This window comes from Narcine bancroftii, chromosome 3 (assembly GCF_036971445.1).
Source record: "Narcine bancroftii isolate sNarBan1 chromosome 3, sNarBan1.hap1, whole genome shotgun sequence".
In the NCBI taxonomy this organism is placed as follows: domain Eukaryota; kingdom Metazoa; phylum Chordata; class Chondrichthyes; order Torpediniformes; family Narcinidae; genus Narcine; species Narcine bancroftii.
This window is the reverse complement of record NC_091471.1, coordinates 103,876,304-103,891,107: the sequence shown is the minus strand read 5'-3', so window position 1 is coordinate 103,891,107 and position 14,804 is coordinate 103,876,304. Positions and strand designations below refer to the sequence as shown.

Below are 14,804 nucleotides of genomic sequence, written 5' to 3'. Positions count from 1 at the left end.
TGAATAGCAATGAATTTTGCGATCTCTCAAGTGTATATACTCAGGGAATATTCTCCTTATTCACAGGCATAGTCTTCTATCAGGATGATATCAAACAGTGTCTAAAAGACATTTGCTTACCCAAGATTGATGCTAAAATTGAGATGTTAATTGGATTAGATGGACCAAAGGCTCTCTAACCTTCAGAAGTAATAAGGATTCAAAATTACAGACCTTATGCTGTGAGAATGTTGCTTGGATGGACAATTAATAGATCACTAGGAGGAAAAATGAATAATGATCAGAAGTTGTTGAATGTAAATGTTCACAGAATTTCAGTTGTCAAGCCTAATGATCAGTAGGAACAACAGTTTAAAATTGATTTCCCTGAATGTCTCAAAGATATTCAAGAACCTTCAAAGGAGGAAAAGCGTTTTCTGGATTTGGTTTCGAATTCTGTGAAACATGTTGATGGTCATTACTGTGTAGCATTACCTTTGAAGAAAAGAGAAATTTATATGCCAGACAAATAAAATAATTGCAGAACAGCTTATGCTGAATTTGAAGAGAAATTCTTCCTTTTATTTGGAATATACCAAGGGTGATGTGGAAAAGGTATCAGAAGATATCTTGGAATGTAAAGTTGGTAGAAAATGGTATTTACCCCATCATGGAGTTATATATCCACAAAAGGAGAAACTACGTGTAGTATTTGATTGTGGAGCATTATTTCAAGGAGTTTCATTGAATTATCAACTTTTACAAGGTCTCGATTCAAAGTTGTTTTGAAAGAACGACCTTTGACATGAAGAGGTATTCTTTCGATCATAAACTCAATATTTGATCCTTTGGGAATATTGGCACCTATAGTATTAATAGCCAAGAAAATTCTGCAAGAATTGTGCAGAAAAAAATTTGGATGGGGTGAAGCTATATCAGGTTCCATCACACAAGATTGGATTAATTGGATTGATAGTCTTGAAATATTAGAAAGTTTTGAAGTCAACAGATGTTTTAAACCTACAGACTTTGGAATTGCCACATTTGCTCAGTTATACCATTTTGCTGATGCAAGCGAAGGTTGCTATGGTACTGTCAGTTATTTAGTACTGTGAAATAGCCAAGAGTGAGTATATTGTGGATTTGTAATGGGAAAAGCCCGAGTAGCTCCATTGAAGCCAGTCACCAGACCTCGAGTGGAATTGACTGCCACTACTATGGCAAGCAAAATGGACAGTGTATTAAGAAGAGAATTATGGATGGAGTTAGCAGATTCTATGTTTTGGTCTGATAGTACATCAGTGCTTAAATACATTAATAACAAAACCATGAGGTTTTGTAACTTTGTGACTAACAGAATTAATAAGATTGAGAAGGTTTCACATGCTAATCAATGGAGATATGTTAAAACAGTGGATAATCCAGCCGATATGGCTTCATGAGGATCAAAAGTTCAATTGTTTCTGAAAAGAGCCAACACTTGGGTGTTCAGTCCTCAATTTCTTTCGCAATCTTAAGAAGAATGGCCTCAAAATCCAGAAGAGATAAAAAAATTTTCAAAGGAGGATCCATAAATCCAAAACACTATTGTGAATACTATTCAAATATTTAATGAGAATGATCTGATTATTCAATTAATTTGCTATTATTCTTCATGGTTTCATTAGAAAATGGCAGTAGCATGGATTCTTAGATTAAAAATGTTTTTACATCATATCAAAAAAGAGAATCTGAAGTCTCGAAAGAGCTGTTACCTAACAGTTGATGAGTTGCCGAATGCTGAAATGGAGATTATTTGTTTTTGTCAGAGAAAAGCTTTTGATAATGAGATATCAAAATTGAAGAAGAATTTGAATGTTACAAAGGCAAGTTGTTTTTACAAGCTAAATCCTATTCTTGTAAATGATGTATTGAGAGTAGGAGGAAGATTGGAAAAAGGAATAATACCAGAAGAAGTGAAACATCCAATTATATTAGCTAAGGAATTTCATATTTCTGAATTGTTCGACATATACATGAAAAAACGGGTCACGGTGGTTGTAATCACGTGTTAACAGAATTACACCAGAAATATTCGATACTTGGTGATTTAACATTGATCAAAAGAATTTTATCAAAATGTGTTAATTGTCGACGTGCAAATGCTAAACCTGGACAACAACAAATGGTGGATTTGCCACAAGACAGAGTTTCACCTGATGAAGCCCAATTTACATACCTGGGAGTTGATTACTTTGGTCCTTTGCAAGTAAAATGAGTAAGAAGTGTTGAAAAATGATAATTTTACTTGTTTGACTACGAGAGGCATTCATATTGAAGTAGAGTCATCACTTGATACAGACACTTATCAATGTTCTTCAACGTTTTATCGCTAGATGTGGTCAAGTAAAAGAATTACGTTCTGACAATGGATCTAACTTTACAGGAGCTCAACTAGAGTTACGAAAAGCAATTCAAAATTGGAATCAACATCAAATTCATGATGCATTACTACAGAAAGAAATTAATTGGACGTAACAGGATCACATCATGAAAGTGTGTGGGAAAGAATGATTAGATCAATCAAGAAAATTCTTAATTCCATTTTGAACAGTCAAATACTGAATGATGACAATCTTCGGACAGCATTGTGTGAAATCTAAACTATTTTAAATAATCGTCCAATAACGAAAATTTCTGTCAATTCAAATGACGTTGAGGCACTTACACTGAATTATCTCTTACTTCTTAAATCTAAACCTTTAATGCCTCTGGGTCAATTTCAGAAAGAAGATATTTATGTAAGATGCAGATGGAGACAAGTGCAGTTTATTACAGATTTATTTTGGAAAAGATGGGTTAAAGAATATCTTTCATTATTACAAAAATGGTCAAAAGCTAATGCAATGACGTTGTAATTATCATCGACAATTCTGCGCACCAAGAAGTTTTTAGTTGCTGGGGAAAATCGTGGAAACATTTCCAGACAAAAAAGGTTTCATTCAGCAAATGTGGATTAAAACCAAGACTGGTTACTTAAATCAACCTATTACTAAATCTGTATTTTACAAGAAGCAGAAAGTTTTAATTTCTAATCTTTTATTTACCATATTTATTTTTTAATCTGTAATAGAAATTATATATTCGCCATTGATGTCTATTATAATAATGAGAGGCCTGGAAGGTAAAGGGTGAAACCTTGTGTTTTTGAATCGTAGTTAATTTTGTGCCTTTCCCTTTTAGAAAGTATTGTTTGTAGTGTTACCATAGTGACAATTTCATTCTTTGAAGAATTATGAACAGGACGCAAGTTTGAGATACTTTTCTTTAAATTCATCTTAATTCAAAATATTTTGTCTATTTCTTCTTATTTCTGTTTGAAGTTGAATATCATTATCAAGAATGCTTTGTTTATTCATTGCCATGAAAATCTCAATGCAAAGTTATGCAAAATGTTTATCCATTTTTTTAACAAATTAAAGCTACTTAAAGCTGCAACTGCAAAATTTGGTTTATTGGATTAATAAGATATAGTAAGTTGGAAATATTGTCGCTTAAGTTTCTTTGGAGATGACATGTTTTCAAATTGGGAAATACTAGAACTTGGGAAGTGCCACCTATCGTGTCTTTACTCACTCGGCTCCAAGCATTGGCAGCAGCATAAATGGCATCCTTTATGGTAAACACACCCAATCCTCTGTTCACTGCTGACAGCATGTTGCTCAAGAAAGTATTTTTACATTCACTCTTCAGTGATCTTAAGATACCTTGGCCATATGGCTGAATTAAGAAGTCACATTTGGGGGAAGGTACATGACATGACCATCATCTTTGTTGAGACTTTCAGCTGGAGGATGAGCAGAACAGTGGTCAAGGAATAAAAAAAATCTTGCAGTCGGAATCCAGCCCAGCTTCCCTGCAGTGAGCACGACCCGCTGAACAAAATGTTTATTAAACCAATCAGAAAGATATCCCTCGTGATCCATGCCTTTATGTTGGCATAATAATGGTCTGGTAAGAAATTCAATCCTTTAAAACAATAAAGATGCAAGCTTTTGCCTATCACGGCCAGCTTACACATGTGTGTGTCTGCTGCAATAACACATCCCAGCACAGTTATTCTGTCCTTGGCATCCTTAATTCCTGTAGGGGCTGCGTCCTCAGCTGTTGCCAGTGTTCTTCTAGTCCAAAAGCTCCAAAACAGTGATGTTTCATTTGTGTTATAGACTTGTCCCGGCTTCAGGCTTTCATCAGCAATGATTTTGGCAAACCCATCAATGAATCTCTCCGCTGCTTCATGATCAGCAGATGCTTTTTCGCCACTCATCTTTAATATTTTAATGTTATGTCTTTTCTTAAATCTGCCCAATCAGCCTGCTGAATATTCAGTTCTCTTCAATTTTCAGTTCATCATGAAAGCTTTGCTTGTCTCATGATCAGAAAACCAAGTGGCATGTGTTCACTGCGATGCTGTCTGATCCATTCCATTAATACCTGCTCCAGTTCTTAATTTTTACCTTTACACAGTGTTTTTCTATCTTTCATTAACTTCTGAATAGAACTTCAACAGTTTATCCTTCTGTCTCCTCAGGTCATGGACTATGGTTGTTCCAACACCATACTCCTCTGTTAGATGTTTCACACTTACACCACTGCCCAGTTTTGACAACAGATTGACTTTCTGTTCTATAGACAGACATAAAACACTTTCTCCTTTTCTTCTCACTGATATCAACAGTGCTATCTGCAGACCTTTTTGCCATTACAACTACTGTAGATCTTCCAAACATAGTGCACAAAAGCTCCATTGATTCAAAATGGTGCTAACAGCGCAAAAGACCTACACCAGAGCTGTAAATTCCAACAGCATATTGTACACAAGTGTCCCATTGATTCAAAACGGCGCTAATAGCATGACAGATCCACACCAGAGCTGTATCTTCCAACAGAACACTGTACATGAGAGCCCCGTTGATTCCAAAGGCGCTAACAATGCAACAGTCTCATACCAGAGCTGTATCTTCCAACAGTACTATTCATGAGAGCTCCGTTGGTTCTAATGAAGAGACCCACTTGAGCAGTTGGGTGAAATCTTGACCTTGCAGCTGTATCTTGGACCAACAACCAAGAGCTCAGTTGATTCAAAATGGCACTAACCACACGAATCCCCACTTGAGCATGGTGGGTAATTTTTTTTTCAAATTGTGACATCATGTTACCTGAGAAAAACTTCCAGATATTCGAAATTCCAGTTGTTTGGTTTTCAGTTAATTGGAAGTATACTGTAATAGCAATTATTTTAATTCAATTTCAAACAGACAGCAAAAGCTGACTAACAAAATGTACACCAGGTGAAAAGAACAACCTGATGTCTCAGTTGTTTTCTTACATGAATAATCTTGATCTAACTACCTTGAATGTCCAGAAAGATCAGCCTCCTCCTCTTCACATCTCTCATCCAGCTCTTTGAGAGCAAGTGTGACATCCTCTTCACAAATGGATTCTGGTGAACTGCCTGGAGCAAGAAGCTCTTGAAACCTCTGGGATTCATGGTTGATGTCTGAACCAATGTCTTCATTAACAGTGCTGGCCAGTTCATCCTTCACAGACACATTGACATCCTGTAATTAAACAAAGAACTGGAATTTTATCTACAATAACATAAATAACAATTTTAGACAAAAAATAGTGTTAGATTCTAATTGTTATTATGAAAAATAATGTTAATACTTACAAATCAGGTTTAGCCCCGGCCTTATTCCACTGGTCTTTACAAAGGCATTTTAAGAATAGGTAACACAGATGTGCTAACACAGCAAGCCTGAGGCTAGTACCCACAATCTCAACCCCAATCATTCAACATAATGCAAAGCCAAGATAAACACAACCAAGCCATTACCTGATTTTCTTTGAAGATTTGTTGCTTAGAAAAATCACCATCACTTTCATGACCATAAGATTAACTAGAAGAGACTGCAGATTCTCCTTTAAATTTTACTTCAGCAAAAGCACCAATCATGTTGATTATATTAAAGGAGGACTTTTTTGCCTGTACTGACAGTTTGTGACTAAAACAATCCTTTAAGGATTTTTATAGCACATACATTTTGTATAACAAACTAGTATGGGTTAAAACTATTGAAACTTCAATGGTTTAATGAATCTGCAGTTTCAAATCAGCATTCAATGCAGAAATACAAGGAATAAACAGAATTAGAAAGATCCCAAATCAGCCATGCACCAACCCATATTTCTCCCCACATTGTGTCCCACCTCAGGCAGCTGGTTGTTAGCGCTATCTGGAAGAAGTTTCTCTAAGTTTGGGGTCTCAGCTCTAGGCAGTGGTGCTTCTTCAGACACCACCATGATTGCTGTGTCTCTTGACTGCAGCAGGAAATCCACATGATTTGGTACACCATCATATGTTGATGAATCACTGTTTAGCTAAGGGAAGAAGGAAGAATTTGTGTGAGAATAAAACGATATACAGGTATATAATACCAAAGTTAACTATCTCGAGGAAGAAATAAAAAGTAGTCATTGCCACCAGAAATACTAAAAATGGTGAATCACAAACCAAAGAAGTTGCCAAACACTAAGACATAGCAGGACGGTTTATTATCTAGAGTTTTTCAAAGCAATCTATTCTCAATCCAAAATGTTCATTCTAACCCATGGGCAGCAACAGCTAAGTGGCAAAAAGCAAAAGGTAATGCATCGGTACTTTTAAGGTAAGAAGGCTGTTACTAGTGAGGGGCTGCAAGGCACAGTCCCCTGCTGTTTTGTTGTATATCTCTATAATTTAAACGAATAATAGACACGTAAAGATGGTACAAAAATAGTTTAGTGGTTGATAGTGAAGGTTTTGATTCAGGATATAGATGGTCTGGTTGGTTGACCAGAGGAGTAGGAGTCTTTCCTGAAAGTATAGAAGAGGAAGAGATCATCTTCATTTTTAAAATGTGTTCTTGAACAACAGTTACTTCCATGACTATATGCTAAATAGTATAACATAGAATTGGAAACTAGAAACAATCTGCTAGAGGAAATCAGTGGGTTGAGCAGCGTCAATGAGAAGTGGGGAAGAAAATGACAATATTTCAGGTTGAAACCCTTCATCAAATCTTTTCTTCCCCCCACCCCCCCCCCTCCCACCCCATTGATGCTGTTTGACCCTCCAGCAGATTGTTTTTTAGCTCCAGATTTCAGCACCTGCAGTCACTTATGTCTCTCGCGCAGGGAGCTGTTTTATGACTGACACAAATTTAATGATTCAAATAATCTCCTGTTTCATACATTTTCTATGAGTTATTTGATTTTCATGAATATTCCACGAATATTTTTATGAACAGATCATGTCTCAAAAAATACAAGTAGTTATAAATATTGATGTTCAAGGAAAACATGATGACTTACTAATTGTGTGCGGGTTAATATTTGACTAGCAGTCAGTACTTCCTCCTCAGATGACTCATCAGTGTCCTCCTGATTCGTTAAGTTTAAACTGGGTGTACTTCCTGAATACTGGAATTCTTGAAGCGATGGTGTATCACCCTTCTCAATGCTTTCCAATGAGCGCCTCCGCACACCCCAGTTAAAGTTGTCCATGCTTTCACCCTGCAATAGTTTTATGTATTAATTTATTACTTTTTAAACAGAAAGAATGTTCTGGCGGCTTTTTTTCATAGTATCAATTTAAACATTGCCATAGCACGATATATTAGAGTGTTGTGATGAAAATAGCTTATTCCCAAAACACACTGCATAGCTGCTAATCCTCAGTGATTTACTGAAATACCCACAGGTGGAAGTATACAAAGAACTACAGTCAACTAAAATAACACGCAGCTCATTCTCACCCATAACAGCACTTTAAGTATGCAACTGATGTATTTATACAAGTTAAAGCAATTTGAGAATAAAAATTATCCATAAAAACTTGTTAGATGATCCTTCAAAGTATAGCTTATGTATTAATTTTATTTTCTGATAATTATACATAGGCATGTCCTACACATAGCCAAAATATGCAGACAAATATAAACAGAACAGCAAGGCCCCGCACAGTAATACTGTACTATGAACATTCAACATCACACACAAGACAATAACTTTACAAAACACTGCTCCAGGCTGCAACTTACCTGCAGCTCCTGGTTAGCAATGAAGAAAAGAGATGACCAGCATTAAAAAGTAAGAAAAGAGAAATATTTGGCACGATGTGAGAAAACAGGAGTACGCCTTAATCTCAACAAACATAATTACATTAAAATTAACAGACATTTAATTAGGATGTGACGTGGGTGAAAATCACCTGCTTTTTAAAGGCATGAATCTGGCTACTTCACCCTTTTTCCAATTGTGAATGACTACACAGTTTACCATCAATCGTCAATCATTAGATATTGAAAATATATTAAAACACAATGAGAATGCTTTTAAAAACTACCAATGTTTTGAGAAAAGACTGGATAATAGCATTTAATTTACTAGTGTTTATGGCAGGCGACCAATTGAAACTTCACATCTGACAGATTGTTCTCACACTGTTAAACTAATTTGGTTTTTTTTGAAAACGACCACTTTTCACCTGCTCATGGTTAAATCTTGCCCTTAAGACCTCAGGACAAAATTAAATCTTAAATAATATTAGCTACTGTTAATAATTTTCCAAACAATTCCTCCACTGTCTTCCACATAAAGTATCAATTTTTATGGAGAAAAAAAAATCAAATTTTTACTTCAAATAAAAAATTACATTAATGCCCTCCATGTTCATTTAAATAAATTAAGATGTCATTTATCAACATCTTTAGATATTTTTAGCAAATATAACTACTCAGCTAACATATATATTCCACATCCTTAAAAGCTACAATCATTATAAACACACAAAATGCTGCAAAAACAAAAAATATCAATCGCAGCAAAGTATATAGCAAAGGAAATTATTCTGTTCAATAATTTTTTTTGATGAACATACCTCTTATTTTTTGCAAATAATTATTTGCCTTGCTGATTTGTATGCAAGATGAACTTTTCCACTGTACCTTGCTACAGGTGACAATAAACAAACCGATTCTCAATTTTATATTCCACTTAATGTCCCAAAGGATATCAAAACATATCCCAAGGGAAAGTGATGTATTTGCAAAAATGAGTCAGTTATTTTAAACATAAAAACTGCTTAACATTCAAAGAAAATACTCAGGAACATGCTAAGAAATCAGCAAAGATTAACATTATTTGCCTCTCTCCCTTTTTGCTTATGTGGAGCTATAAACAACAAATTTCGCATTGGATACATGCATTTCTGATTAGCAGTTTGTTACTTAAAAACAACTGACCATGTTGGAAAATTATTGCACCAAAATCTTTCTCCTACAATATATTTAAATTCTTTCAATTTGAAGGGTAAAATTGATGAAATTTCAAGCAGATGAAATAGATTGTAGTACCAACACAATATACTATACTTCTTTTTATTATTTTCATTAATCAACCGAACTAAGTTTGCACAAAGGGGTGATATGAAATATGCACTAAGGAACTGGATCACTCAACTTCCAATTTTTAGGTTCAAATTCTGCAAAATTTAGTAAAACTAGAGACATCATTATGGCCATGGTGGCCACTAGTGTTGATTAGTGACCTTGGGATAGAAAGCAAAAGTATGCCTATCTGCGAGGAGCCTATTTCCAGAGGCAATATATCCTACCAGAACCTCGATAAACAATGCATTCACGTCCAAGTTTTCCAGTGCTAAAATAGTGAGGTGTGTGACATTCCACAGAAAGAGTTTTGCCATACTTTTGCTCTGGCATTGCTCTTTGTGTGAACATCAAGGTCATGATAACTTTCAACTTAATCACAACAAGTTCTTTCTAACCTTGGAGAACAGATCTTTATCATGTCCCCTGATTTGCTGTTCACCACAACATTAGATTTCTTCTACATTGATTTCAGTGACCAACTGGTGGCATACCAGGCAGTGGAATGTGACAAGTGCAGTCAGCAACTCATGTTTCCATTAGGGTTCCCATTAAAAAACCCAGTTTCTTTGCATTAAGTGGAAGAATTTCAATGCAAGGCTTGTTGCAGATCATGGAAAGAACTTTCTCATGTTTCAAGGATGAACACATGCCTCCTTTATCCTGAGAGTGTACATACAGCTGAAGCTCTTAAGTGGCCAATAATATCTGGAAGTAGGACAAGGTAGAACAAGGCCTACCTTTTAGATTTGTGGCTGCTTTCATAACAGGCTCTATAAGAATTAGGATAACAGAGGAAAATATCGTTGGTCTCCTCAAGATGAGATTTTGTGAACTGCATTAGCCCTGGAGTGCACTTCAGTACATGCCAAAGAGGTATGGAGAATGAAGACAGGAGGTGAAGGTCAGGAGAAGGGCTCCGAAGAGAAATGGAGCCCAAAATCTGTAGCTACAGTAACAGGCTAACAGCAGCTACAGCATCAGCAAGCCCCTCCCTCAGCTGAAAAGCACATAGCTTGGGCTTCAAGGGATTGCCTTATAGAGTAGTCTGCAAATAGAAAGTCTCTGGAGCAAGCCAAATGACTCTATCCACACATGAATATTGCACCAATCATTAGATGAGGAAGCCAAGATGCTGCCTTAAAATCCTTCTCATCCTGCATTATCTGCACTGATTACAGCACATACAAAAATCCATGTTCCAGACACTTAACTGGGTTGCCACAATATTTATATATTTTCTGATAGAACACAGACAGCATAGCAAAGAAACAGGCCCTTTGACCCAATAGTCTATGCCAAACATGATGTTCAAATCAAACAAAAAAATATGTTGCTGCTGTACGATAGATACAGTACATCTCCATCCCCTTCATATTCATTTGTCTACCATGAAGCATCTTAAATGCTTTCAGCACTATCCCTGGAAGATTGTTCCGGTGCCTTCCTCTCCACTGCATATATTTGCCCCACACATCTCCATTGAACTTCCTCCCCTTAACCTTAAATGCATGTGACTGTTTTACCCTAGGGAAAAGAACCTGACTGTCCACTGTATCAATACCTCTCATGCTTTTAAAAATCTCTACCAGGTCTCCTCTCAACCTTTTTTGCTCCAAAGTAATTTGTTCAATTTCTCCCTATAACTCATTCTGATATCTCCTAAACCAGACCACATCCTGGTAAACCTTTTCTGTACCCTTTCCAAAGCCTCCATATCCTTTCTGAAATGGAGCAATCAGAATTTCATGAAGTATTCTATGTGTAACCAAACAAAAGTTCTCTTATTTTTACACTCGTGATGAGTGGCACCTTGCTTGAGTCAACTCAGACCTCCATACTAAATATACTTTGACATGAGGATCTCCACTCTGCAAGTATAAACCAAACATAGCTTAGAAAATTAAATTCTTTTCACATTGGTTCATGGTGCAAGAATTCTCACTGCTAGAGCCTTTTTTATCTATATCCCATGAGGTTATTATGATAGGCCTGGCAAGATTCCTGGCCCTTTGCTTTGTTAGCAGAGTTCTGTTTTATTTTTTATTTACTTAGATGAGGTTACTAAGATGGACATCTCCAGTGTTTTACTTTACTAAAATTTCAGCTGGGAAATAAAATAGCAGGATATTTTTTTAATGGAATTTGTTCAAGTTTGAAGCACTACTTTAAGACAAATTATGTGGAGGGGAACATTTCAAGTCCAGTGATCTTATTGCCATTAGTTTCAAGATAATTATGGAGAAGGTTTGCTCTGGGCCTCAGGTTGAGATTCTAAATTGGAGAAAGGCCAATTTTGAGGAAATGAGACAGGGATGGGATAAGTTATTTTTTGGCAAAGATGTGCAAAGTAAGTGGAAGTCCTTCAAAGGTGAAATTTTAAGAGTGCAGTTTGTATGCTCCTGTCAGGATTAAAGGCAAAGTCAGCAGACATAGGGAACCTTTGTTTTTGAGGGATAATGGGGATCTGGTTCGGAAGAAGAGAGAGGTGTATAACACGTATCGGCAACATGGAGTACATGAGGTACTTGAGGAGTATAAAAATGCAAGAAAAACCTCAAGAAAGAAATCAGGAGGCTAAAAGAAGACATGAGGTTGCTTTGGCAGACAATGTGAAGGAAAATCCAAAGGGATTCTATTTGTATATTAAGAGCAAAAGAATGGTAAGGGACAAAAAATTGGTCCCCTTGAATTTCAGAGTGGTCAGCTTTGTATGGAGCCAAAAAAAGATAGGGGGGGGGGGGGGGGGGAATCTTAAATTTTTTTTTTCCCCCCCAATCAGTATTCACTCAAGAAACAGGCACAGGGTTGTGAAAACAGGCAGTGAGGTCTTGGAACCTACAAAGATTAAAGAGGAGGAAGTGCTTACTGTCTTAAAGTGTAAGGGTGGATAAATCCCCAGGGCTTGACAAGATATTTTCTTGGACCTTGAAGGTAACTAGAGTAGAATTTCCAGGGGTTCTGGCATAAAAATTTAAAATGTCCTTGACCACGGGTGCCCTGTTGTTTAAAAAAGGCTCCAAAAGTAACCCTGGAAATTATATACCAGTGAGCCTGACGTCAGTCAGTCATAGGTAAATTATTGGAAGGTGTCCTAGAAGATCGGATATGCAATTATTTGAATAGTCAAGGACTGATTTAGGGAGTCCACATGGCTTTGTGCATGGTAGATTGAGTTTAACCAAACCTATAGAGTTTTTCAAGGAGGTACTCAGGAAAGTTGATGAAAGAAAGGCTGTAAATGTTATCTACGTGGACTTTAGTCAGGCCTTTGACAGGGTCCCACATGGGAGGTTTTTCAGGAAGGTTCAGACTCTAGGTATTCATGGTGAAATAATGAAATGGATTTGACAATGGCTGGTCAGGAGAGGCCAGGGAGAAGTGGTGGATGATTGCTTCTCAGATTGGAGGCCTGTGACTAGTGGTGTGCTTCAGGGATCAGTGCTGGGATAATTGTTGTTTGTTATCTATATCAATGATCTGGATAAAAATGTGGTAAATTAAATCAGCAAGTTTAAAGATGACACCAACACTGGAGGTGTTATGGACAGTGAAGAAGGTTTTCAAAGCTTGTAGAGGGATCTGGACCGGATGGAAAAAGGAGAGATGGAATTTAATACAGACAAGTGGGTGTATTTGTATTTTGGAAGGACAAACCAATAAAGGACATACACAATAAATGGTAGGGCACTGAGGAGTGCAGTAGAATAGAGTGATCTGGGAATACAGATACAGAATTCCCTGAAAGTTGTGTCACAGGTGGATAGGGTTGTAAAGAAAACTTTTGGCATATTGGCCTCATGAATCAAAGTATTGAGTATAGGAGTTGGGATGTTATGGTAAATTTGGAGTACTGATTGGAGCTTTGGTTACCTAACTACAGGAAATATATCAATAAGATAGAAAGAGTACAGAGATGATTTACTAAGATGTTGCCCGGACTTCAGAAATTGAGTTATAGGGAAAAGTGAAACAGGTTAGGAGTTTATTCCCTGGAGCTTGGAAAAATGAAGGGAGATTTGATAGAGGTATTTAAAATTATGACGGGGATAGAGTAAATGTAGATAGGCTTTTGCCACTGAGGGTAGGTGAGATACAAACAAGACATGGGTTTAGGGTGAAAGGGGAAAAGTTTAAGGGAAAAATGAGGGGGAATGCCACACAGAGAGTGGTGGAGTGTGCCAGCTGAAGTAGTGAATGCGGACTCAATTAAGAAGAATTTGGACAGGTACATAGATGGGAGAGGTATCGTGGGCTATGGTCTGGATGCAGGTCAGTGGGACTATGCAAAAAAAATGGTTCGGCACAGTCTAGAAAGGCTAAAGGGGCCTGTTTCTAGGCTGTAATGCTCCATGGTTCGAAATAAAGCACGACTCAACTGTATATTATAATGAAATTTCCTTTCATAATACTTATCTCAAAAAGCATGTCCTTGATACAATACAGTAAAAGTCTGCATAACTTTAGTTTCTCATTTTGTATCTTTTTTACCTCTGCATCTTCCAATTCAACATCCAAGAAATCAAAATCTTTCAACACTCCAAATTGTTGTTCACTATTAGCATCTTCTATTGGTACTTCCTCCTCTCTTACTGGATCTTCAGTTGTGGAAATTAAACTTGTTTGTTGTTCTGAAATGTCCAGGTCTTCACTGGATGAAAATACAACCTAGAAAAAAATGATTTTAATTTAGATACAGGCATGGGACATAAATGGAAAAATATTGCATTACTCTTGTCCTCTTTTTTTCTATTCCCTTCCATAGTTATCCCTGATCCAATGGGAAGCCCACTTTTATCCTTGCTTCCACTTGATATTTTGAATGAAATACTTTTGGTTTGCCATGAAAACAGGAAATAGACCTTTTCAACAAGTATATGTGAACAAAGAAGTACTAATTAAAATACAGTAAAACCCCTGGTATCAGGCATGTATGGGGGTTGGTAGATGCTAGATAACTGAATTTTCCATTTGTTTGAGATTGGGTGTTATTTGAATTGGCGAACTATCAGCGAGATGTGCCAATTTTAAACTTTCATATTTTTAAAACTATATATTTTCTGCAATTTTTTTGCTGGTTGCTTAAGGCTGCCAGTTGTTAAAATTCTGGATAACAGGGGTTTTACTGTGTATGTATTAGCTTGTAAACTCAAGATATTATTGCAGTAAAATAAGGAGGTTTAACCTACCGATGGGTTCTTTGGGAGACCGACTTCTTGGCCACAAAGTGAGAGGACATTCATTAATTTCTCTCTTGTTCTTCTCTAAAATAAGAGAGACAAATGTTTCAAGAGATCACAAAGGTTATAAAGATTAAAAACCACCACTAAATCGAAGTACATCAAAATTTCAGTA

At 36.5% G+C, this 14,804-nt stretch overlaps 1 protein-coding gene across 1 annotated transcript in view; it reads right to left on the bottom strand.

Moving 5' to 3' along the window:
- fryl (furry homolog, like) overlaps positions 1-14,804 on the bottom strand; it is a 345,361-nt gene that overhangs the window by 44,521 nt on the left and 286,036 nt on the right. The window contains exons 50-54 of the mRNA XM_069924697.1: positions 14,639-14,713; positions 13,941-14,117; positions 7,375-7,575; positions 6,232-6,402; positions 5,371-5,579 (exon numbers count right to left, since the gene is read on the bottom strand). Of these exons, the coding sequence (XP_069780798.1) occupies positions 5,371-5,579; positions 6,232-6,402; positions 7,375-7,575; positions 13,941-14,117; positions 14,639-14,713 (833 nt within the window). The remainder of the gene's footprint in view (positions 1-5,370; positions 5,580-6,231; positions 6,403-7,374; positions 7,576-13,940; positions 14,118-14,638; positions 14,714-14,804) is intronic.